This window comes from Chelonoidis abingdonii, chromosome 15, assembly GCF_003597395.2.
Source record: "Chelonoidis abingdonii isolate Lonesome George chromosome 15, CheloAbing_2.0, whole genome shotgun sequence".
Classification (NCBI taxonomy): domain Eukaryota; kingdom Metazoa; phylum Chordata; order Testudines; family Testudinidae; genus Chelonoidis; species Chelonoidis abingdonii.
In genome coordinates, this window is record NC_133783.1 from 3,917,780 (window position 1) to 3,944,912 (window position 27,133).

Genomic DNA, 27,133 nt, shown 5'->3' on the forward strand with positions numbered 1-27,133 from the left:
TCATATTTAAAGTAAAAACATTTGTTTCTGTTGAAGATCTGAAAACACACAGAATAAATTATAACAGACCCTGTAAAAAACCTGGTTAAAGATGTCTTCAGTTTGGCCCAGATCCAACAAAGGACTTGAAGCATGTGCATAGTCTCATTTACTTGAATGTGGCTAATACAGTGGAACTAGCTAAGCACTTAAATGCTTTGCTGTATCAGGGTCTTCGTTATCAGGATTTTAATGTACCAGTTGGGCTCCTATTTTAGTACTTGATTTAAAAGCAGCATCAAAATTTTACAGACTGGTGCTGTAGAAGAAAGCTAGCAAACTGTGAACCATAAAGAACACGCTCTTTTCCCATACAGCTCCCACAGACGTTGATAAGAGTTTTCTGCCTAAACCAAGGAAAGCTATGTGGGCCATGCAAAGACACTCTTTAAGCGCCTTTGCACTCCCCCTCCATCCCTTTGATTTGTTTTGCTTTCAGAACATAATTTAAAAAAACAGAAACAAAGCAGGGGACATGAACTTATATAGGGGTAGGGAAACGTGCAGTAATAATTGCTACAACACTTATGACAAGTATATTTCAAAACTCGTTGGCTTCTTGAAGCCATTGTCAATGTGCTTCCAGTTAAGGAGGTACGGCTTTGTACAGTAACTTTGAGACTTGGATATCTATAATGGGACCATTGCTAACATAGCTATGGATTGTAAAGCATGCAAACAGGCAGTGAAAACATGCACAATTACTCATTTGTAAGTTATTGCTCTTGTTGTGCAGTAATTTATGCATCTGATTATTGCAAAATTCCTAAGGGCACAAATAGAGTTCGCTTGCTTTATTTGTTTTTTCTATGTGTACTTCAGACCCTTAAAGGACCCAAGTTGTCCTTATCAAAACTTAATTTAAAATATAATATATTTTTCTGTACTTCCTTTCTCATTATTGCACATTATCAAAATGTGTGGGGAGAGGAAAAGGTGTCTCCCTTTATAAACCAGCATGCCTCATTTATCCAGTCATCTGTTTTGTTAAAGTCTTGTCACATGCATAAAGCTTGAGTCATGGGGCTTTATTTGGCTAAATACGTTGTCAGTTGGGATAAGGCAAAATTCACCCTCACCTTCAATGTGGGCTGGTGCAGTCCACCTACCCACCTGCAGCTGCTTCTCCAGCCTCAGGGCTGGAATAGAGACATCAACTCCTCCATGCAACTTGTGTGGCTTGTTAGGTCTGCTCTGGGTCCTCATTACTGCAGATCACATGGCCTTCTCCCTATATCCCTGCTAATGTAGAGATGCAGCTGAGCAGCTGCTCCCCCAGTGCAGGGCCTAAGTAGTTCAGAGAGCTTTCTTTCTAGACCTCCGCCGCAAGGTGATTAACACCTTCAGTGATTCCAATCTATGTTTCTGCCCTTAGCTGTGTGCACTGGGCTCTCATTCAAGACAGCGCGAGTTGGGCATGTCTATCTCAAATGAGAATTAGGCCATGTGACATTCCAGTAGTCACTTTGCTTGAGGAGCCCTGATGACTGACACATACACATGTACACATACACAGATTGTATTGCAGCTTCATGGCCTTTTGACCAGCAAAGTATCAGTTTAGTATTTGATATGCCTTGCATCAGGGGACTACATCTTTTCATGGCAGAGGGATAGATTTAATAGACCTGTCCCAACACTAATTACTGCACTATGGACCTACAACACTGAATAAATGGCAGGATGGGTATAGAGGACAGAGCTTTCAGATGCACACACATTGCCTCCATTTGAGCATTGTTTTTAATTGCAAAAGATCTAAAAACTGGAACTTTCCTGTCATCCATGTAACTAACTATACATGGTTCTCCTGAATACAGTATACTGTATGCATACTAGAATGAACCTGAGCCACAGCTGTTCTACATGTCTGTCCAAAACTTACCAAATCCAAACCTTTGCCTCAAAAACTCTTCAGTAATCAAAGGAAAGAGTAGGAAACATTTGTTGTTAATTATTTACAGCCCCCACATCTGTTTGTATAAATGGATGCTATGGCAATTACTTATATTAAGAGATCTGGTTCTTGTGTTGCCCAAGACTTAGTTATAGTAGCAATCATGCTGTTATGGGGTATTAGTTCAACAGCAGACACAGACACACAGGCCTCAGCAATGCAGGTGGGTTTTTTTTAATTCTCATGTAAAGGTTTTATTGGAAGGAAGGATGCTAAGAAATGGCACTGTGCACAATAATTTTAAGTACTCTTTAAGTTGAATGTTACAGAAATAATTTCCTATGCCTGCCATAAAACAAGTGACCTATAAAAATCAAATGCATTTGGCCAAGATTGACACAAATTTCAACAATTCTATTGGGATTGAGGCCAACTTTTTACTCTGGTAATAAAATTATTGCAGTTCATGAATGAAAAAGGAGTACTGACTTTAAAGGAAAGGTTTAAAGTGACCCAATGCAAAACCAGAATGCAAATTATAGCTTGCCATTAGCTAAAGTGGTAACAAATCAAAACCACCAGATTCTTCCTTTATTTTGGGTATTGTGAAATGGGTTAAATATGAATAAAAACTGCTCAAGTTAGTTTGTTTCTTCGTAGGATAGTGATTATAAATATTTTTAAACAATCCAATTTTACATACATTATATTCACAATTCTTGTTAATTTTTTTTTAAATAACTAATCTACAAAATGTAACAACAAAATAGTCACTGTCCAAAAAGTCACTCCAGAATAAAGCCTGTTTAGGTGGCAGTATGGTTATATTTGTACTGCAGCCAGTGAACAAACATTGAAGCTGAGATAGTTTAGTTTAAATGTTGGATTATATAGTGGACGTTCTTTTCACAGTAACTTCAGCAGCTTTGTACTGCTTTGTTTCTGATTCACTGATATTTCTCTAATGATGATAGTACCACAGTATGTTTTATCTTGGTGTTTTGCAACTCTGCAAAAGTACAAAGCCTAAAATTAGCTCGCGCAATGGGACCCTACCTTTCTTTTCCTGCGGGGCTTTTTTTATCCTCAATAACTCATCCTTTCATCCAGTTGTATCAAATGTTAATTTGAAATTGAGAGAGTTGCTAAATTGCTTAGAACATCAAATGCCTGGGTGAATACATACTGCAGCACAGATATGAAACATCACAATTTTGTCTGATGGCTATAAAGCTTGTTGGCCACTTTGTGAAACTGCTGATATAATTGATTTCACTGTAGGCAGCTTTTCAAAGGCTTTTTGTAAGTTATATTAAATACATTCATTACTTTTGTTTTGTTTTGATTATCACTGTACCTTTATGAGTGGAGTCCAGCAACTTAAATAAATAAGCAAACAATAACATTTAAAACATTTTTATAGAAATTAACTGGCAACAACAAGTTGAGACACAGTGGACATGAGCCAGAGCTGCAAAGTTTCTACCCTGATCTGAACTCACCTAAAGTGCAGGTGTGCCCAGAGCTGGGGTTTTGATTTTATCTGTTGCTGAAACATGGGCTGTCAGCAAAATTGTGCTATGGACCCAAACTTCGCCACATTTCAAGAAGTGTTTGGCTCAGACAGAGATTGGTTCAGGCATAACTCCAGTAGTTTTGAACAAGAACTCAGTTAAATATAGTAGATGAGTAGGTTAAGAATATTATGATCTGATGCGCTGTTTAGACACTCTGCATTAAAATACTCAGAAACCTGGCAAAAGAAGAGGATTTTCCAAGGTTGAACTCCTTGAGTCGACAAGTGCTGATTGATAATATGCAACATGAAGCAAAGCAGAATTGCACATTTTGCAACCTATAAGAAAGTGCTGCTATGAGCATCTTATCTGCATGCCCTTTGTTTTACGCTAATGTTCACTACCCTATTGTCATAGAAAGTTACCAATGCGTGGTTTTGGTTGTTTTGGACCTTAAATTTACTGGCGCTTAAGATTTTTGTTAGGAAGGTCTTCATCGTTTTATTACCATATACAATGAATAGTTCAGAAAGAATGTTATTTCTACAAAAATATGACTTTCAGCGTTGAAAATAAATGTTTCAGTTTATTAAGAGCTGGTGTCAATGCTGAACAAAATACAGAGTCTCCAGTAAAGAAACATGTTGGTCAACTGTTCTTTTTTTTTTTCTTCTTTTTTGATTTATTAAAATACAAGTTGGACTTTGTATTTTTTAATATATTATTTATCTCCATTGGTTACATTTCCTCATCATTGTGACCATCATTCTCCTTAAAGATGAGAGATAGCAAGAGCAGATTTTCTTTTTTAAAATTTTTAGGAGTCTGGCCACATATGCAGCTGTTTTAAGGGGAAAAAATATTTGACAATGAAAAAACAAAACAAAAAGAAAAATATATTTTCTTTCTAATAAATAAAAATAATTTAAAATGCTAGAGGCTATACATGACTATTTTTGAATATGTTCATTTATAAATGAAATAGTTTCCAAAATACATGGAAGTGATATTAAAGGCAGACAAACAAAGATCTGTCTACTTTATTTTTCCATAACACTCGCCCTTTATAACTTTTCCACCAGTGGGTCGGCATGTAAGAGGAACAAATGTCACATCACCATTCATGAAGTTTGTCAGGCTTTTAAAAAAATAGTTCTGGCCTCCTGTGAGTCAACATTCATCTTCAACTTCTCTGATTGGTGGTATCAAGCTGCTTGTAGATTTATACTGATTGATCTGATTGGCCATATGAGTGCTCATGGGCTTGATTTGAATGTTTCTGGGATAGGCATTATCCGGCTCATCTGTAAACCATTTCTTTTCTGCTAAAGAGCAAAATGGATAGAGACAGAACAAGGAGGGAAAATGAGAAGTTTAATTAGTGCAGTGCAAAAAGCAGTCAGTAAAGTTCATAGAGGAAAGGCAATCAATAGAGGTTAACATTAAATAATTGCTAGCAGCAGAGTGCGGTAGATTAATACACCTGAAAACACATATTATAAAAGGAGGAGGAGATGTTTGCAGGGTTGGTAGTAAAGGGTTAAAGAAAACTGGCAGTTTGCTGGGTTGTTTGAATGTACGAGATTTTTAAAGTATGCTAAGAAACAAAAAGGATGAAATTAGAAGCTGGGAGCATGACATGATTAGTGCTGGGATACTCTACTAAGGTTTGGGAGGTTTGTTTGGTCCACGGAAGTCTGCACAACTGGCTCAGAAATCGTACAAGCCCAGGATTTCTTGCACTTCTGTTTCCAGCCCTTACTAGAAATTCAGAGCTGGATGAATCTGAAAAACCATGTTAGTGATGGGGAAACATTTCAGATCCTTCCTTGGGATTTGGCACTAGAATACAAAGAAGTTCAAAGGGGGATTGTGGACCTGGATGTAACAGCCAATGTTTTGATATTGTCAGCCTGGCTGCTTGAGTGCTGCTGACCTATCCCATTATATACTGATACAGATGGTTCAGATGACTAGACCAGGTGCGAGCCCCAATATTACATTAGTCTGAATGGATTGTTGATGATGAATGGTAGCATGACAGATGAAGCGGGGGGACCAACAGGCAAAGAATGGGAAGAGAAATGAGGCGGCTTTTCCCTTCTCCATGTTCAATATCTATTTGCATGAATATAGTAACCATTTTAGAGTTGAAATGTGAGGGAGTGGGGGAATCTTGGGAGACCAAAAAAGTGCAGTTTGCTTGCATAAGACTTTGATGTCTCTGCTGTGGTAGATCCACCCCTTGCACTGTTCAGCAGTGAATAAAATTTGTTAAAAGTCCTATATGAGAAAATCCTAAGTATAACTAGACTTTTTCCTTAAATTGTTTATAGAGCAGAGTTGCTAATGTCACTTCTTAATTACAGGGAAGCATTTTTGTTCATACCTCTCCTCTCCCCCCCCTCTTTTGTTTTCCCCTAAGATAAATGAGAGGTTTGGCCCTAGGGATGGAATTTAGATCCGGCATTTGTGTGGTGTTTATGTATTCTTATTTCTTATGTTGATGGTGGACTTCCATGTATGTGGTAGCCCTTTCCTCCCAAAGGGGATCCCTCAGCCTTCACTGTCAGAGTGTACTGCACAAACTAAGAACACTTTGCTCATCAGGAACACTAAAGAGCTCAAGAGACGATGCTATTCAAATGGAACAACAGGAAATAAGGGCAACATGGGTACCTAAATTTAGGCACCTAAATAGGTGGGCAGAGATCCAGAAGTGCTGCTCACCCAAATGATACAGCTTTGGGGTACCTATCAGTAGACATCCATCCATGTCTGAATATTTTTTTCTAGTGAATTTGATGCTTGTGTATTCTTTTAGAACTTTTAATTAAAACCTTAAATGGTTATAAAAGTAGTTATTTATGCCCTGCCATTGAAGGCAAGTCAAGGCTAATATATTGTTTTCTCCTGTCAAAGAAAAATCCTTTTAAGAAGTCATACTCATTGGAGGTCAGGGTGCTTATTCCCTTCCCTAGTAAAATTGTCTGAGTCTGAACAATGTTCAATCACCCCCTCCCTTACCTATTATAATTAAGCTCCCTTTGATTTGAACAGATTGAACGTTAGGAATTCATAATGTTACATCCTGCACAGTGAAGGTAACTGATTAAGTGCTTTAAATTATTCTTCCTGACAGAATGATAAAGTTACAATCTGTTCTGAAATGATCTACAGCTTGCCAGACTCCTACTGCTTCTTTCTACATTCATTTATCTTTTTGTCAAGCAGTATTTTTTTTAAAAAAGCTTCAATTCCATAGATCTTTTAAAGTCATCAGAACATTTGAATTATTAATGAGACTTTAAGGGAAAGCCTGATGGGGGCTGGTTTACGAAAGGGTGTAGGGGAAAAAATCTGGGAATGTGTACACATCAAAATAATTTCAGCTCCATTTAAAAAACCATTTAGTTCAAGTGTGACACATGAACCATTATGCATTTGTGGAAACCAATTTTGTGTGATCTACGATTAAACTAACCTTTCAGAGAGGTGTAAAGTGTGATGGTTATCATGTTTTAAAAGCCTTGCAAGATCACATAAACAATTTCAAACTAACAGTTTTCAAATGGTTTGTGTTTAAAATGATTTTGAGGCAAGTTAAGCATTGTGTACTTTTAGCTGACTTTTTTGCATACCGTTGCACACACTTTGTTTACAAAGAGAACTTGGTGAAAGTTATTTCAATCGCCTGGTGTCAGAAGGCAATTATGATGGTGGTGTGAAGGATGAGGATGAACTTCATCCCGTCTCCTTCCAGCAGCAGATGAAAAGTTTTTTCCATCTACCCAGCTTTCCCTGAAATTTGCAACAGCTACACTAGGTAATTGCTAATATACTAGTCTTCACAGTACAATTCATGTTGACCTTTACCAGTACAGGCACTGTCAAGTCCTTTTTGCATTCCCTCTGTATATGAAATATAGAAAACTACTTGTATGTTCTTTTTTTTTTTTTTGGTTTTTAATTCCATCACTCCTTAATGCTGAAACCCTGGCCCTTGCATGGTGCGCCCTTGTTTCAGGTGCTCGGACTCATCAGCTCCTTTGTGGCATCCTCGCTTCTTACCTTTTATGTCTCTGCTGCTCTGATCATCTTCCTTCTCTGACCACATTATGGCCGGACTACCTTGAAAGCCATCTTCTCTCTTCTTCAGAAGCAGGTTCGAGCTCTCCTCAGACTTATCTTCAGGCCTCTGTGCTATTCTCCTCTCATCCTACACCTTCTCTCTGTAATTCTTTGATTTCTCTCAGTCTTGGCTTCACAATCACTTGTGCTTGGAACAGCCTCCTGCTCGCCCTAAATTACACACCCTGCCTTTCCTTAAACCCATCCATAAAATCGTCTACTTTCAGAAGTCTTCATATATTGAGTTCTCCACCAATGAAGTGGCACCTCTTGGCACTTGAACATTTGTCCACGTGTCACATTGGTCTAAGTGAGAGCCTTGGGTCAGAGAATGGTTTTGTAGGTCCTGTTTAAATAACCCTGTTTGCTCTATGAATTCAGGCCAAAACAGCAGTGTGTTGGTCAGTCTGTAATAAAAGCTACTGGAATGGCCAACTAATGTCTTGTGGAATGAGCCAGAAGGGATTTACTTCTGCTATGAAATGCTAGGGTTTTTTTAAAGGGCTAACAAACAGCCACTTACTTATAAAGGGTATATGTAATATGCAGAAAAGGGCAATAAGAAACTAAAGAGTCAGAAATGCGTTGCTAGCCCTAAGTTCAGCAAGGTTATAAATCTGTCTGTGAGTAGTACCAGTGAAGGCAAGAGGGCTATTGTCATGTTCCTAAGGACCATTGAAACAGCTATTTCTAGTGCTTAAAATACAAATTTCTTTTACTAATCTAGCTACATAAAACACTTCAGCTTCTATTAAACATTTCCCATAGTCCCTGCACAATGGGGGTCTGAGAGCAGTACCCAGTTCATGGCTACTCAGAGCAAATGCTGCCTCTTTAAGGGCAACCATTTTATTGTGACGAAAGACCAAAGGTAGCTTTTCTTTTAGCTGTAGCATAGAACTGGTGACAGCCCTTACATTTGGTTCAGATAAAGCACCTAGAATTTTGATCCAAAGCTGTTTGAACCCTTTGGCTCTGCTCAGGTGGGCTGGCAATTTCATAAGACTAGGCTTTCTCATGATATTTTTCAATTTGTGCCTCTGAAGAACATTTAGAATAGTGTAAGCTAACAAAAGTGGGGAGGAAGGCTAGGTTAGGTTAGTGGTTAAAATATAGGACTTACTTAGGGGATCTGAGTTCAGGTCTCACCATAGACTTCCTGTGTAACCCTGGGCAAGTCAATTAATCTTCCCTGTCTCTCAATTCCAAATGGGGATGTTCTTTATACCATAGGTCTGTATTGTGTTAAATCTGAGGTGCTCAACTAGAGGGCCATATACGCAGATGTCTAGCTAGATTTACAATTGCCATACAAAACAACTCACTGGCTCAGATAGTCCAACGGCCTGTAGTAGTGAGTGAGTGTTTCAAAGTAAGTTCCCTAATACTGATAAGAGTGGATTTCTTCTTGCCCCTAGCTAGTGATCAGTTTGCTATAGAAACATGAGCAACTATGGCCTTTTAAAGACAAATAATACAATTAGTTTTGCAACCCAAAACCACTTTTGGTTATGGATTGGTGTTTTCATATTAGGTCCGTTAGCTCACACCATTCACCTATCCCTCCTTGCTAGAGAGAGACTAACTTTTGTTGTTTTTCCTGAGCGTCCTTTGGCTGGGACATTGGTTTTATTAAAGACACTGACCACTACACTCACCTGCAAGATGTATGTAAAAGGAATTTTCAGTGATAAAAGTTTTCACTAGTGTTTCTGGAAGTCATAAATCTGGCTAAAAGAAAATGCTGTAACACCGTGGCTGAGCATCCTGGCCCATAGCCAGGCTGACAGAATATGTTGTGGGTGCCTGTAGTAATCTCACATCATCAGTAAAATCTGTAGCTTGAAGAAGGGGGTGTCAAGTTAGAAACAGCCCGATGCCACCTCCAGTAAAATACACTGCAGACACTGATATTTAGATGTGGATGCTGTCAAGGGTAGAGTGGTCTGACCCCTTTATGTTCCCTAACAATGCCTGCTGGCCCAGTCTCGGGTGGAGGGGGGGCGTGCAGAATAGCCACTTAGCTCACAGCAGGTTCTACAGCTTGATGGCTGCTTAAGCAGCCCCCTCCCCCCAATATGTTGCAGATAGGTGTGTCTCACTTCCCGCCCCTTGTAGTATAATGGTGAACATGCTACTGCTCTGGCAGCTGGCCAGGGAGGTAGAATCCCCAAAACATGGAATACCTCATAATTCTTATTATTGTGGAGCTGCAAGGGCACTTCCAGTGTTCTAACTTGGGGGAATCTTCCTGCTTCTGTCGCTACAGGCCTTATAAAAAAAAAATTTGCCTGCCATGGCAAAGTGATACTTCCTGGAGATCACCACCAGACCCGGGGCAGGGGAAGCGGACCCGCTTGAAGACTACAAAGGTAGGTGCTAGGGAAGTTTGTGGGTGGAAGTCTGGGCATTAGCATTAGGTTTCTTAGGCAGTTTGAGATCTATGGATTCCTCGAAATGAGCCAGTGGGTTTGGAGTTTATGCCATCTGCTTCAAATTGACCCTGAAAAATGTGGTTCAAGTGTGTTACATGAATGGACTGGTGCAGGATTCACCCACATTTTGTGTCAGGGACTGGCACTGATGATTGTGGTTATGTTGGCGTGTTCACTTTTAGTTGTGAAAGTGCTAATCCCTTGAGCATGCCTTCAAAAGACTCCATCCCCAGAAGAAACTGTACAGCCATAAGGAGTAATTCAGAGCATAGGCTTGTTGCAAGCTGTGGTTTGGAGCTAATGTGTTAAAGCAAAATATTTCCTCAGCTGATACAAAAAAACAGCTGAGAGCGTAACAAAAAGGTAATAATATAGGCAGCCTACTTAAAATTAAATTGTGATGTTAGACAGTCTCGCATGCAATTGCTTCCTAACTCAGCAATACTAGAACTTTCCCCACCCACCCAGGATTGTTAGTTTGGCAGGGGAGTATTTTATGATGATCAATTTGCAGCTCAGTGAAACTGCTCTCATTATCTGTGAATTTTTTTGACTGGTTCTAATGCAGCTCTCCTTGCAAATATACTACAAGGTTTGAGGGACTCAGCTAATGGTTGAATAGATGATACAAACTTGCTGTCAATTTATGCACACACACATATTTTGAAAAAAAAATCATGTATTTGGGAGCAGATGTGTTTTGGGGCTAATCAGCATAATTCCTTCTGGTGTTAATGACACCTTTGCCTTTATAGAGAAGACAAGGCTGGGCCTGCTGACTTCAGGGGGAGTTGAGGCCTGCTCAGCCAGTGTCAGGATCTTGGCCCTTTGTCTGTCAGCCTAATGGATGCACATTGGTACCTGATAATTACTGCTTGCTAGCATGATACAAGTTATTCAGACTCCAGTTGGCAATGCAGAATAGGAAGGAAATCTCAGCTTTTGCAAGGTGGTGGTGTAATGGATGGGGCACTTTGGGCTTACATGCTTAACTTGCTATGGGGGAAAGAGAGAGTACAGCAAAAACTATGGAATTTACAGAAGGCACCTAAACAAGCTCAATATCTGAACCATGGAACGGCCTGTTACCATAGAAACTTGAGAGTTTCACGTAATTGTTCCTATAAAGGAAAAGCTAGAGGGAGTTGTATTCCTACAGGCATATTCTTTAATCAAAGGTTGTCTTATGGCTTTCATGAGTTTCAAATACAAGATACCCAACATTGTAATTTTTTACCTTTTGTACAATTTTTCACCTTTGGGGTGGAGCAGAATACTTTAAACCAAACATTTTTATGTATAATTCATTCAATGCTGCCATAACTCAACTTAAATCAATGGAGTTATGCTGTCTTACACCAGTAGTTAATGTGGTCGTTATAAACCATGAGCTTAGCAGGAGTAGCAGTTAGAAATGGAGGGGTGACAGCAATTCTTGACTCTGGATCTCTGGGGTGATGGAAAATTTCAAATAGTGTCAATGAAAATGTTATAAAATATTTTTGAGGCTAGAGAGCCCTAATCTGGTTTAAACACTCCACTATTTGTCAGATACAAAGGAAAACAGTCTCTGTTGTCCACTGTAAACAAAATTCTCATAGTTTCCTATATATGATTATACTGACATCAATAATAATACATTCGGCCCAATCCTCAAGTCTTTTTTCACTCCTCCTGACTTAGGCAAAATTCCAATGGAGAATTAGTAAGGCCATGGAGGATCTCATATTTAGTGTTTCATTTTCTGCTCTGTTCCCAAAGTGGACAAAGTGGTTCTCTAATATCTGTCGCTTTTCTGTGTAAGACAGAAATGATCATATCTGAAAAATAGTATTTGTATAATTGTGCATGCATAAAAGTCTGTCACAACTGATTCCATATAACTCCCTATTCAGAGGAAAATGAAATGGTAACACAAAAGCATGTTAAAGCTGCTAAAAGTGTATAACTGGTATCAAATAAAACTCAGTCAATGTAAACATAAAAATGTTCATGAACTTGGTTAAAGAATGTGGGAGAGAAGTGGAATGGAAGTGAGGATTTGGCAAGTTGAAATGATGTCTGCAATAGGTAAACGTTTTTACTGTGCAGGTACATAGATGGTTAGTAGAGGACACGTGCAATTAAAAGGCAAGCAGATGAAAGGAGAAAAATAAAATAGGGTTGAGCAACAGCAGCAGCAGCCAGTTTTACTTTTGATTTAGGAAAAAAAAAGCAAAACAATTAAAAAAAATAAACCAATAACTGAATAAAGTTTGTAATTTTTTTTTAATTCCACAAGTTTTCACAAGGACAATGTTATAGAAGGAAACCCACAGCAGTTGCTAGGTCATGCAGAACCATTAATTGTCATACCTTGGCCCATTCTATTCATCCTTGTTGCACTTTAGAAAGAGAAGTAAGCTATGTAAGTTTTACAATGCTTTTAAACTGTCAGATTTCCTGTTGAGCACTTTAACTGGCACAGCCTTGTAGTTATGACTGTTCTTAGGGCAAAACTTCTTAACTATTTTCCAAGAATATATGAATTTGTCTTCATATGCAAGAATTTTTGGGATGGGGACAAACATAATTTGAAACAAACACCTGCCCTTGATAGGACTTGGAGCTGCATTTGATTACACGCGCACGCGCGCACACACACAAAATAATTTCTCATTCCAATCATTACTCTTAACACTGCACCGATGCACTGTGGGTAGCCCCAGCTGTACCATACCAGGTTTTGTCAGTAAAAGTGCTTGACTTCATTGTAAATTCACACAGCAAGCAAAGCTCCAAAATTACCATGCTTGGGGAGGGGAGAGGGGAGAAAACAGCACTAACCATAAAAACACCTCTTGCTGTTTGGCAGCTACTATCCTGCTACTCCTCCTCTGCCTGCTTTGCATATATTTCCTAGAGACACACCTTCTGTGTTCGGCAGCCAATCACAAATGAAGTAGGGGGATATGATTTCATGGCATGCTCTTCCCAACAGCATTTAAAATAGGTTTGAAAATACATTCTTAGGTGTCCTTTCTTTATTGTATTTAATTTTCAGCCACAACTTTAGCTTAGCTAACTAACTGGTAAGTAATCTAAATTCTGTCAAGAGCAGGGAAGGCGAGGCAGCTGCACTGCAAGTATTACAATACTCCGCCCCAGCCTCCAATAGTGTGGTTAGGAGCAGCCTAGCACACAGCATCTTTCCTTCTGCCCCCGCCCCCCCTCGAGTAGCCGCTACTTGGTTTGGGAATACATATAGGTTAATGTGTGGGACATCCTTCATTACGCACTCCTTCACAGCTTCTTATGCTGAAGGCCCACAGAGAAGCTCCTTCTCCCTTGTACCCCTCCAAAAGCATTGCTGGCATGCACCCTTCACAAACCAGAACACAGTCCAGGATTTCCATTAATTAGGGCATTTACTGAAGGGTCTATACCAAACTTGACTAAGTTAAAGGCCCCTGAAGACTGATACTTAAACATGGAAAAATACTTTCTGTACATAAGGTGAATTAGTTACCTTTTCAAAGATGTAAAAGTACTGGGAAAGCAGTTTTAATGATTTACATCCAAGAAACATATGGCTTTTCATCCCAAATGTCAAAAGTGAAAGAAAATATAGCTACTCATATGGCAGTATAAATAGAAAGACTAATAATTTAACATGCTATTAGACATTTTTTTAAAAACTTAAAGAGTTTTACAACTCCATGCCTGGAAAACTTCATAGTTTAAAGGGAGGAGATGTTCCCTCTAAAAGGACAGTATTTTAAAGAACGTCCTTATACAAGTCTGTGATGTTGTTACTTTGGTATAGAGCAGGTGCTTAATAATCTATACAAATGGTGAAAGCCTTATGTTATTTCAGCTTTGACAGTGAAACAATCAGTTTGGTTTTTTTCAGTGGGTAAGCCTTCTAAGCTTCAAATAAAGGTACTAACTTCTTGTGTATGTTTAAACCCCAATACAGCAACACTTCTGCATTAAATAACTTTCTTTGTGTAACTCTGACATCAACTGTTCATGCCAAACATCTTCTGATATGTAGAGTAGTTGCTATGGTGAGTTATTTATGTTTTTGGCATGCCTATGGGTTTAGGTTTTTTCCCCCCCCTTAGCATCATTGGTCCGTCTGCTTTGTTGCTGTTGTGCTTAAGGGTTTTATGGTGGTGAAATAAAAATGATAATTACATGCACACTGTCATAGATATGTAAAATGTGTGTACAAAAAAGGAGAACTCCCTAGGGAAACACCAACTGGGAGGAATGGGTGGCAGATGCACACACAGTAGGGTGGGTACACATATCAAAGTCTATCTTCTTGCACATACTTCTGTTTTTCCCGGGAGTCCCGAGTCTTGGTGCGGTTCTGTCGGTTTGCTGTCGATGGGATAGAGTGAAACGATGAGCTCTTTTTGCTGGAGGAGTAGGAAGAATGGGAGGAATGAGAGAGACTGGCCCGGGACTGGCCAGCATTGTGGTCAAATTGCATCAAACAGAAGATCAAGTCTGTGGGCACAAGCTCAAACTCATATGGTGGATTTGTGATAACATAGCTGGAAAAGAAAAGAAGAAAGTGGCTTTAGATTTGCGTTAAAATCTCCTCTAGCAACATTTATCTGAAATTTTGCACTTTTAGCTGTCATACGAATTTAGCTTGTATAATGAACTTGGAACCTACTCAGAGATCACCTGTGTCATGCTGCCACAATCAGTGGAGGCTTCTGAGCCAAATATTCTCCACATGGTCCCCTCACCTTTGGAACTCATTCCACCACTTTGGTGGGGAAGTCTAGAATGCTCAAGAACCAGCAGCAATGCACTAGTAAAAAAATTAAGTGTGGTCCAGGGTGGGCTATTTAAGTACTGTTAAGGAGCACTACAGGGGAAAAAAGATGTTCTTTTACAATGAATGTGTATATGCGATGTGTGAAAAATAAATTCATAAACACTGCAGTAAGGCTAAACATTGTCTCCATGATCTCGAGGCGCATTTATAAATGCAAGAAAAACAACACCTACATTTGCAGCTGTAAACAAAAACTGCCAATTAACCTGAAGACACGATGTCAAACAACTCCGTACAAGGCCAGGGTAGCTTAGAAACTCTCTCAATGAAATTCTGCATACATGTGGTGCTCACTGACTTCAGAAGGGAGGCCCCACGCGGTATCCAAGAGCAAAATTATGTTTTTTCTTTTACATCACTGATAATCGTAGATTGACGCCTTACTCAGTCCACAACTATTCAGTAAGTATTTATGCGAGTAAGTCAATGGGAATTTTTTGCTTATGTAAGAAATCATTACAAACTGATCAAGAATGCCACAATTTGGCCTCACCATTTTTTTTTCTCCAAGTGAATTTAGTGCTTATGAGAGATCTGCCTTGGCAGTCTTGGAGATTGAAGTATCTTCCTGATCCACAGAATAGCTAGCAAAGTGACAACCAAAGTTTCATTGCACTGCTCTATCCAAGATGTCCCAAGTCCAAACTTGGAGGAACCACCTCAGAGAGGATTGCTTATTTGCCATACCCATTCAGTTGTGAGTCTTTCTGCAGCGTGTGAATGAGCAGATTAGGGCCTGTTACAGTGGGGTTTGTGTGATGTTGTTATCATCTAGTAAAGTAAAACCCTCTACTCATAGAAGCTTAGCAAACTGATGGCCAGATGATGTAGTGGCCTAAGTGACTATGGTCCTCTTTGATGCATACATTGGCCCAGATCCTGCTCCCACTGAAGCCCATGGAAATGTTGTCTTGATGATTTCTGTGCAATCAGAATATGGCATTAAGATGGGGATCTATATGTTTTTCATTGCGCAGAAACCAAGTCTTGATTAATTAACTGAAGGCAAATGAACCTAGCCCAAACAGGAAACCGATGGGAAAGTTTTACTGAGGATGTTGGCTATGATATTGCTCTGAGAACTGTGCTTCTCACAGTCTGAGCCCCCTCACAGAGAAAACTGTGGCTACTATTATCTAAGTACAGAAGAGGTTAAATTTATGTAATAAAGCAGGTTAGAACATCAACAGGACTATATTAATGACACTAATTTACTGCTGATTAAATATAGCTAACAGTAAAGTCTGTTTCTACCCCCACCCCCAAATTGTAAGTAAAATATCTTGGGTTATCATAAATGAGACTAAGTAAGGATGCAATTAAAGATATGGTGCTATCTGAGCAGAGTATTTAAATTACCATGTCATTAGAAGAGCTCAAAAGCATTTCTCTTTCACCAACAGAAGTTGGGCCAATAAAAGACATTACCTCAGCCACCCTTGTTTATGTAACCACCAGGGCTACACTGCGACTTCATTTTTGTCAAATAAAACAATATTCTGCGGTATGGCTTGATTTGATTAGAGTTCCACTAAGGCTCACCAAAGAATTGGAAGAGGTATTTGTGTCACAGTCATACAGAAAATGGTTGGGGAATGGCAAAAACTGTTTAAACATATTTGTGCCCTGTAAAAGGAATCTGGATTGTCCACAGCAGGAAGAATGAAGTAAAAGTCTAGACATACCGTTTAGTGCATTGGCTTGGTGTGCTTAGATGTGCATCCCTCAATCGGTAAATTCCAAAACAAAGCATATTGTATGTTTTCAGTGCTTTACAAAACAGATCTCCATAACAACCACCATCCTAGGAGACAAAACAAAGGGGGGGAGGTATTTTCAGTCTGTTTCACACCTTGGAACAGAATCACAATTTGTTGTTTACCTGTCACAGACGAGAAACAATTAGTCAAGAAAGTCCCTAATCTAAATGTTGAATTGCAAAACTATATGTATAGGATGTTGTTATCCAGTGATTTTATTTGATAGGAACTTGCAATCAGTGACTCTGATTTTAACTGGAAGAATAAGATTTGGGGACAGAGAATAGATGTTCACTCATTTGAGAGAAACATGGTCTCAACAAAATGATGATAAAGAATGTGTGACTTTTTTGCTTCCATTTTGAAAGTATGCATGTTGTGAAAGAAAATCAAAGTGGTGCTGCTTGAGAACCTGGCAAAAAGCGTAATTTGTAGATGATGGAGATGAAGGGGAAAATATCCCCCCACAAGTTCTGGTTTGAAATAATGAATTAATTGGCTCTAATAAAATAGTCATCCTTTTAAAATTCTGTTAATTTCATAAGTAATCCATTGGATTATCAAGAGTTAACAATTAAGCTTCATTTGGGTAGATATAATTCATTTGCTCTTAGACATGATGGGGCAGATTTCAGCTACTGTATATTGGCGTAGCTCAACTGATGCACTCCAGCTGAAGTTCAAGCTCAGTACCATACTGAGAATTGGTATTAATTCTTTCCAGTTTGTGTGTCTACACTTTGAGAGCTATGAGTGAAGGGTGCTAGTTAAGGGCAGTTATATGGCAGCAGGATAAACAGTTGAGCCTCCAAAACCTAACTCAGTGTTTTCCTGTTATCTTGTGATATTAATTGCACTTCTAATACAGATAGGGTGAGTTTAAGTAATTAGTATACCCATTCTACAGAGGAGTTCACTGATTGTTGTAGATTCTCCCATATGGAGACAGTGGCATAGCTTAGAACAGAACTCAGGACTCCTATGAATGAAGTCCCTGTTTATAATACTGTACAGTGACTTAGACAAACCAGAATTCTGTTGCATCAGATGACACAATATTGGCTGCAGCTAAAATATTCATATAAAAACTATTGCATGGTATGTGTTTTTAGTAAAATTACACTACAGTTATGATGTCAAATTCATTCAATTTTGTCAAACAGCCATGGAATCCCAGTGTCTTGGAACTCTCAGAATATAACAACATCTCAATTGCCATAGTGCATAAGACAAGGGGTCTGTCTTGTCCAATAGCCTATCTCTGGTGCTCCCAAGGGAGGTGTATCGTGGACTATGATAGAATAACTTGACCATTGCAGAAGTTCCTAATCCATCCATTAGTGTCTGTCTTATGCCCAGAAGTTTAAAAGTTTATATCCCTTCTAAAAACTATTCTTTATCTTATCTAATGTAACCCTCCTGGGGAAGTTAGCTCAATGTAGAGCTGGAGCTGCAACAATATTTGTAGTTACTGAGTGAAAATAAGATATGTTTAGGTTACTTAATTTAATGGCCAACTTTTAGCTGAATGCTGCAGCATTTGGTCAAAGGCCTGATCCCCACTTTCAAACATTTGACCATTAAATCATAGAATTGCAGGACTGGAAGAGACCTCAAGAGGTCTTATAGTCCAGTCCCCAGCATTCAAGGCAGGAATAAGTATTATCTTCTAGACCATCCCTGACAGGTGTTTGTCTAACCTGCTCTTAAAAAAATCTCCAAAGAGATTCCACAACCTCCCTAGGCAATTTTTCCCAGTGCTTAACTGCCCTGACAGGAAGTTTTTTCCTAATGTCCAACATAAACTGCTCTTGCTGCAATTTGAGCCCGTTGCTTTTTAACCTGTAAGACTATGACAAGAACAACATTTTTTTTGCCTCCTCCTTGTAGCAACCTTTTGTGTACTTAAAAACTGTTATCATGTCCTCCCTCAGTCTTCTTTTCTCCACACTAAAAGAACCTAACGTTTTCAATCTTCCTTTATAGGTCATGTTTTCTAGAATTTTTTGTTGCTATGCTCTGGACTTTCTCCAATTTGTTCACATCTTTCCTTTGCCTAGTAGCTCTAGTTATTTTATTAAAGAAGAATTAGTACTTTGACCAAATTAATGAATGTTTCAGACAGCTGGCCAATGCAACAGTATGACTGACCCACATACTAATGCGGCTTATTCACCCAACAGTGAAATGTAGTCAGTTCAGAGGTGGAACATAATAGCAGCAACTCGAGACTTTGTATAAGGGAAATTACAGAAATAACTTTGTTATTCCGTGGGTATTCAAGGTAGGCTGAAATTAACTACCCAAGTATCAATACTCTGGCAGGAAATGCTGTTTTACTTGCCTAAATGTTAATCTAAGTATCCAAATTAAGGATCTGTTCATCCTATCAAGATATTCAAGTTTAAAAATCTTTTTTTTAATCTTCCTTTGACTTTTTGCAGTAAATGAGGGTGATTGGCTGTGTGTGTGTAATTTTGTAGCCTGTCCATTGATTTAAGATTGCATTTACCAGTTCTGATCATGGAGAATGGAGTACTGTGTTCCATGAAATCAGAGAAAATCTGATTAATTTATAATGAAGGTCAACCTGTAACACCATGAATGGTGAAATGGATGTTCCGGAAAAGCATGAGCAAGATTTATAAGATACAGCTACTCGGTTTGGTTCAAATAAATGTCTAGATGCTTACTGAAACTGAGAACTTCTTAAATTTTGGGTACTGGGCTGTGAAAATCAGAAAGAGGTTCTCACATGATTTTTTTGCATGTATGGATTTCAGACAGGTTGGAAACAACACAATATAATCTTCCCTGCTGTATATTCAAGCTGATGTTCTTGGTCTTAGCAAAAACCAGGAAGTTCAGGGGCACACACAGAAAAAAATGCTAATAAACCTATCAAATCACCACAAAGATTCAGGTTTAGTTCACCTTTAGAAAGAGGGTTTCGGGTCAGCTCTTATTTTATCCAAATCGTCTCACGCATTCCTTTGGACACTGTGGAGAACTACAGGTTTGGGTTTTTTTTTAATGGGACTGGCTCTATGAAGCAATTTTAGCATCTTTCTGAAAAAAAATTAGCAGAATAGATTTGGAGGATGCTGCCACTGAAGGGACCTGAGGAACTCCTTACAGAAACTATATCTTTTATATTGTCATTTCTGGTTTCAGCCTGCATAGCCACTTCTTAATCAGGGTAGGGGCAGTTCGGTACTCAGAGCAACAATGTATCACCAGATCTACCCAAAATTTCAAGAGGACTCCATGGCTTTCAGGAGAGAAATTAAAAAAGAGGACACCATGTTCATTGTTATGGAAACGATTTTTAAAAAATTGAGCAGACAGTGAAACAGTTATGGAACGGCTGCCTTGATATTACTTTTCTTTTATGATCTTACCCCTAGGTCTGCAAATGGCCCATCATACAAAGCCAACTGAGCAACTCGACACCTGTCCCTGTTTGCAAGTGTCTGGGGCGTGCTGTAGCCTCCTCTCAGTGCATTCTCCTCAGCAATCAGCGCTTCCAGCTCTGGTGTGGCTCCTCCTGTTACCAAAGTCCGTATCAATGTGAGGATATTGTCATTGAAGTATGTCTGCAGAGATAAAAGAAAGCTCTTTAAGCAAACACCATTAAAGTCACAACTGAAGACATCCAAATTACAAGTTTTCTGGGTTTCTGCTGTTTAAAGTTCTTGGCTGTCTCTTCAAATAATTTTACATCGAAAATGAAAAGACAGCAGCCTCCAATTACTCTATTTTCTTCTATCCCATTAGGCTCCTACACTAGATCCTGCCTTTTAAACACCAATTCAGGCTGATTTTTATTAAAGAACAAAAATTTGAATGATTTATGTTTCCTATAATTGGTGTTAGTAGTGATGCAATGACTGTTTTCCTTCTCATTGCCTTCATGTCTAATAACAGGCTTTAGGACATGTAATTGTAAAATTCAAACCACATTTAAAGCGTACATGGGCTAGATTGCCTTTTTATACTTGTCACCAATTCGTTGGGGAGGTGCCTTTGTGCTGCAAATGTCATTACTTATTACTGTGGCTGGACTCTAGCAGTCTGACCGATGTATTGCACTAAACATCTTATTACGAGACTTGACAGTGTTCAGACATAAGCATGTATCAATTAAACATTTTGAGTTCATTCCAGATAAATGTATGATGAGTTTGGGATCCTGGTGGTCCTTTTAAAAAACTCTAGGGTATAGGGTAAGTGTGGTTTATTAGGGAAGATTTACTCCACACTGACATTTTGCCAGCATCTGTAGCATTGTCTGTCAGGCAAACAATGGGCATTTTAAATATTAATTTAATGCCAGATGAATGATTTTCAAGTTCATTTAAAAGTATACTCGTCTAGTTCAAAGATACTCAATTAAATACCTACACTATACAATGTGTACTGACAACATGCTCTGTTTAAAAACAGAATACACAAAAAATGACCACCCCCCAAAATCAGCCACTATTACTTCCAATCCTACTGATGTCATGTGTTTTTAGAAAACTTGCACATAAAGAAGCAGATTAGGAGAAAAAGATTAATATAAATCTCTTGGGGGGAAAGGACTTGCCTTATTGCCTACTGTGGAAGTTAGACCAGATGGCTATTAATACTTAATCCTCAAATTGTACTTTTCATCCGCTGATCTCAGTGCTTACTACAAAGACAGTGAAGCATCACTATTTACATTCCACTGATGGGGAAACAGACACACAGAGGTGAAGTGACTTGTCTTAGGTCACACAGGAGGTCAGAGAGTAGAGTTAGCTTCCAGACCAGCGCCTTATCCTCATTACCCTCAGCATTTCTCTTAGACTCTCATAATCTCAGTTTTATTTTTCAGATTTGACCACCATGAACATTTTTTCATCTCAATAGTGAGCTGAAATCTTCATTTTCATGACTTCAGGCCCCTGCTGTTTTATACTCACATATGTTGTCCAAATTACAAAAAAAATCCAGTCTAGATAAATACAAACTATCTAGTGGAACAAAATAACCAGATTTATCCTTTTAGTAATTATATACTCCTAGACAAGTATTACTGTGCTTTGCCTACTGTATGCATGTATTTACCTGATTGATCAGAATTGCCCCTAAATGTGATATTTGTTTACTAATCTAAGGGGAAGTGGAGCATATACTTAAATGTTTAAAAATTGGAAACAACAAAGGACATTTTATGATCACTTCCAAGGGGGTATGATTATGAGTAATCAGAAGCAAAGGAGACTATTGGGGGGGAGGAGAATCCTGAATAATAGGATTATAGTGATAGTATGATAAATTATGACTTAATTGGTATCACTGAGAATTGGTGGGATAATTAGAGGGTTAGAGGGTACAGCTTCTTCAGGAAAGACAGTAAGGGAAGAGGTTGCATTATACATCACAAATACATTCACTTGTTCTGATGGCCAGAAGGAGGTGAGAGGCAGACTCAAATATGTGTGTGAGGAAAACAAGCAAGACATCATGATAAGGGCCTATGATAGATCACCAGCACAGGAGGTGGATGAAGCATTACTAGAACAAACAACAGAAATTTCCAACACACGAGACTGGGTAGTAATGGGGAACTTCTGATGGAAAAGTAAGATGCCAAAATGGCCAGTAAGTTCTTGGAATGTGCTGGGGACAACTTCTTGCTTCAGAAGTAACCAAGTGGGCAGCCACTTTAGACTTGATTCTGACTAGGAAGAAACTGGTTGCAAATCTGAAAGTTGAAGACAATTTGGGTGAAAGTGACCATAAAATGAATTTAAGGAAAGGAAGGCATTAGAGCAGCAGAATAAGGACAACAGCCTTCAGACTAACTGCTAGCTAAGGTCCCATGGGAAGAAAATGTAAGAAAAAAAGGAGCTGAGGAGAGCTGGCAGTTTCTTATTAAAGCCAAATGCTCCAGATATGAAGGAAGAGACCAACATGTCTCCATCAGGGTCCCTATAATAATCTAAAAAGGAAGGAATCCTACAAAAAGTGTCAATATGGACAATTTGCTAAGGCTGGTTACAAAAGAATAGCACAAGCATTTAGGGACAAAATCAGAAAGGCTAAAGCACAAAATGAATTACATCTATCAAGGGACATAAAAAGCAATGCATTAGGAGAAAGACCAAGAAAAGTGTAGGTCCACTACTTAAGGAGCGCTCATAACTAAAGACTGAGATGTTTAATGCTTACTTTGCTTCAATCATTACTATAAAGGGTAATGGTGACCTTAACAACAAGCAGGAAGACTCATAATCCAAAATACGGAAAGAACAGGTTAAAGAACATTTAGATGTATTTGGATTGGGAGGGCCTGGTGAAATTCACCCTAGAGTACTTATAAAACTAGCTGAGGTAATCTCCGAACCATAAGCAACTCTTTGAAAGACATGTGAGGTCCTAGAGGACTGGAGAAGGGCAAATATGCACCTATCTTTTAAAAAAGGAACTGGGGGAATTATAGACCAGTCAGCCTAACTTTGATACCTGGAAAGATATTGGAGTGACTTTTTAAACAATCAGTTTTTTGTAAGCACCTAGAGGATAATAGGGTTATAAGGCATAGCCAACATGACTTTGTCAAGAACAAAACATGCCAAACCAACCAATTTTCCATCTTTGACAAGGTTACTGGCCTAGTGAATGCAGGGAAGCAGTAGACATGATAGCTCTTGATTTTATTAAGGCCTTTGCCACGGTCCAACATGACGCTCTCATAAGCAACTAGCAAATGCAGGCTAGATGTATTTTCTGTAAGATAGGTAAAGAACTGGCTCAAAGACCAAAGAATAGCTATCAAGGGTTTGCTGACAAATTGGGAGGTGGGGAAGTTGTATTGATTGGGGTCCTGCTGGGGTCTGTCCTGGATGTGGTACTAGTCAATATTTTCATTAATTATGTGGATAATAACGTGATCATTATACTTATAAAGTTTACAGATGACAGCAAGCTGGAAGGAGTTGCAAGCAATTTGGAGGACAGTCTTAGAAGTAAAAAATGACCTTGACAAATTGGAGAATTGGTCTGAAATCAACAAGATGATGTTCAGTAAAAGACAAATCTTAAACTTAGGAAGGAAAAATCAAATGCACAACTACAAAATGGGGAATAACTGGCTAGTGGTACTACTGCTGAAAAGGACATGGGGATTCTCATGGATCACAAATTTTCTATGATCCAACAATGTGATGCAACTGCTGAAAAGAGTAACATAGTTCTAGGAGAGTCACGTGTGAGACATGGGAGGTGTTAGTTCTACTCTGCTTGGCACTGGTGAAGCCTCAGCTACAGCACTGTGTCCAGTTCTAGGCACACTTTAAGAAAGGGGAGAGGCAAATTGGAGAGTGTCGAGAGGATAGCTACAAGAATGATACCAGGTCTAGAAAGCTGGACTTTTGAGGAAAGGATTTAAAAAAGCCTGGGCATATTTAATTTTGAGAAAAGACGACTGGAGGGGGGGAGGGAGGAACTGATGACATTAGGCTGAAAACACAACATTCACTTCACTAAATAACTCATGTTAAACTGTGAAGCAATGGCAAAAGAATATATTAAGTATTGCACCTGTCACAAAATCATTAAATGTGTCAAAGTAAGAAATAATAGGCCTTATTCTGATCCCAGGAGCAAGCCCATGGGACTCAATGGATTTACAGTGGTGTAAAATTGATCCAATTCAGAGCAGAATTAGGCCCCCTGTCAATGGAACAGAATGCTGTCACAGGAGAATGGTCTCCCACTGCTAGACAAATGTCAAGGCAAAGCTAAGACATTTATTTGGAAAGCAGACAACATTTATCTTTGAACAATAGTTTACTCTGGGTTTCACACGATGTGGTTGTTATTTAATCTGATAGATGAGTGCAGTTTTTGTTTATGCTGCTGTTGTTGAATAAAAATATTCTAATTTTGAGAATGGGGTCCTCCTGTCCTGTGACCAAGCAGAAAGCATCCTAGGTGAACAGGAGTCTAGCATGCCTTCTGGATGGTTAGAGATTGTTAACACTGCCTAAGCTTGCATGCTCTCAACTCCCATGAGTCGCAGGCCCTCCTTCAAACCTTTCCACTGTGGAGCACACGTCACCTCATAGAATCAGAAGCTAAAGGGTTAAAAAAAAATCTGGCCTGGCTGATCTCCACTTCCTTTGAAATAATAATACACTAAAAAGTAATGTGAGTGTGATCTGCTCACTCTGAGGGTGGATACAAGACCTGGATATGCCAGCACTTGTATGGGAACTATGTGTTGAATGTTGTTGGAACAGTGCTGTAGCATTCAAAGTAACAGGCTACTTTTCAGTAAGAAATGCAAATTCCTTTTGTTAATTGTATGATCATCACTGAAGAACACTTTTCTGCTGCTTTTACTAATGGTAGCCTGCATTGGGTGTCGTGATAACATTATTATAGCAGTCTGAGAACGTGCACTGGATACAGTGCTGAGTAATGAGAAAAGGAAATGCATCATAGATGCTATACCATGTATAACTGACAAGCAAATGGATATCTGAGCTAGCAGTGCCACCTAGCCCATGCGACTGAATTCTGTTGCAGCCGTTTAAGTGTTCTGGGACTGCTTTCCAGTTTGTTAAAGCATAATTACCAAAGCTTATGTTTTGCAGTTAATGCTGTCAAGCCTTTTAAACTAATTGGGCTTTTACAGAAAATTTAACTGAAAATTAACACATCTTTTAATAACATTGCTTTAACTTTAATGACATTTTGCCTTTCGTTTATAACTACTCTAAAATTGTCATTTTCCATGTCATAGCTGCCATTTTTTTTATGTTTGCTACTTTGGTAATTTTTTTTAAAGGAAAAAAATATAATAGTTATTTCGCTTCCATTTCAGGCAGATATTTTAACTTGCTTGTTTTTCCTTACATGATGCATTCTGTCAAATGAATAGCATTTGTTTCAAGTGAATGCATATCCATATATGGGGAATTACAGAGCTAAACTCATTAACCAAATCCTGAACAGGCCCTTGGGAGAGGTCCAAAGCAAAGGTGAAAGAACAATGTTTTATATTATACTACATTTTAAAAATACCACCCAGACTATTAAGGGATATTGTGAGTCCTCTGAGTAAGGGGATGTTTTACTACCTGCTAATCCTTCTGAACGGCAGGATACAAAAATAGAAAAGTCTAATGTTTCAAAATGTCCATCTCATAAGTTAAAACATTTCCTTTTCTGAATAAATGAGATTGTAAAGGACCTTGGAGGTTCTACTGCTAAGTTGCCTCTAACTCTTCACAACTCTCTGCCCCCATGTGATCTTTCTGATTGTATAAGGAAAAAAGGACTGATGTTAATAGAATATATTTTTAAAAAAAATTAAGGTTCTAACAGAGAGCAATAGATGCCAGGAAATTCAAAGTTAAGTCTCATGATCTGGCTCTGAATAGACACTTTTGTACTGATGAAGCTACACCAATCCCACTACCAGTGGTATGTATAGAAATGATGCTAAAGCACTGGAAGCTCTGTATGGGAGTATTTTTTGTAGCCTTATTAGCAAAATGAATGCCAACCAGAATCAAGATATCTGGGAATCACTTCACAGCGATAAAAGATTCTTGTTAGGGCAAGTGGCATTTTTGCATCCTGCACTTTCTTTTGCCTTCTAGAGCTACAGACGATGGCCAAGACTTACTTTCAAAAGTCACTAGTGATTTTGGGTGGTCAGTTTGGCACATCTCAGCGGGGGCCTGATTTCCAGATTCCTTTAAGATATCTTAAGTCTCATGATTTTTGAAAATCTTAGCATATATACCTCATCCACAAGTGTAAAGCTTTGTTAAATGCACTGTGTCTGAGAGGTTATTTGCAACCTTGGCTTTACATTTTGCTGTAAACAAGCGTAGTGTGAGAACATGCTTTGATTAACAGGGAAGAGCAGTGTATGTATATAGCTTTCCATGCTTTTGTATTGGTTTGTTGATGTTTAAGGCAAATCAAATACTTAGAACAAAATATAATGAAAAACTCTAGCAGAGGCTGATGTCTATTCCAGAGACATAGTAAAGGTTTGGCAGCCTTGTTTAAGAATAGCTATTATCATACTTAAAATCTGTATCAGGTGAAATGCCCAGGAGTTTGGGATGGGACCCTGTAGCAGGACAGTCACCCCGCTCTGGTGTGGAAGATGTTAAAAACAGCCCTAGGAAAGGGCTGCCCCGGGAGCCAATCAGGGCTGGGTTGGGAGTATAAGAAGGCCTAAGGGAGGTGCTGGGTCAGTCTCTCTCTCTAGCTGTGGACAGAGATGGACCTAGCTGCCTAGAGGAGCAAAGAGTACCTTGGACAGAGCAGTGCTTGCGAAAAGGCAGGCTGAGCTGAGACCTGACAGGAATGCCTAGGGAGGTACTGGGGCTGCAGGGAAAGGCAGCAGGTCCAGCCCCCTTGCCAATGATCAGTGTCCATTAGAGATTACGGTCTGGCCCCAGTGAAAGGGGGCTAGGTGATGACTGGTAGAAGCCACTGAGGCAAGGTGGGTATAGAGT

General features: G+C 39.0%; 1 protein-coding gene across 17 annotated transcripts in view; it reads right to left on the reverse strand.

The window, feature by feature from the left end:
- Positions 1-725: 725 nt before the first annotated feature.
- The window catches only part of KCNMA1 (potassium calcium-activated channel subfamily M alpha 1), a 902,086-nt gene continuing 875,678 nt past the window's right edge, over positions 726-27,133 (reverse strand). For 4 of the 17 annotated variants that reach the window (XM_075072755.1, XM_075072751.1, XM_075072753.1 and 1 more), the window contains 5 exons: positions 20,018-20,212; positions 16,542-16,660; positions 14,339-14,563; positions 12,375-12,403; positions 726-4,775 (listed from right to left, as the gene is read on the reverse strand). In XM_075072755.1, coding sequence (XP_074928856.1) covers positions 4,624-4,775; positions 12,375-12,403; positions 14,339-14,563; positions 16,542-16,660; positions 20,018-20,212 — 720 coding nt within the window. In that variant the 3' untranslated portion in view covers positions 726-4,623. Of the gene's footprint in view, positions 4,779-12,374; positions 12,404-14,257; positions 14,564-16,541; positions 16,661-20,017; positions 20,213-27,133 lie in introns of those variants that run through there. The other 13 variants (XM_075072754.1, XM_075072750.1, XM_075072752.1 and 10 more) reach the window with 4 other exon arrangements.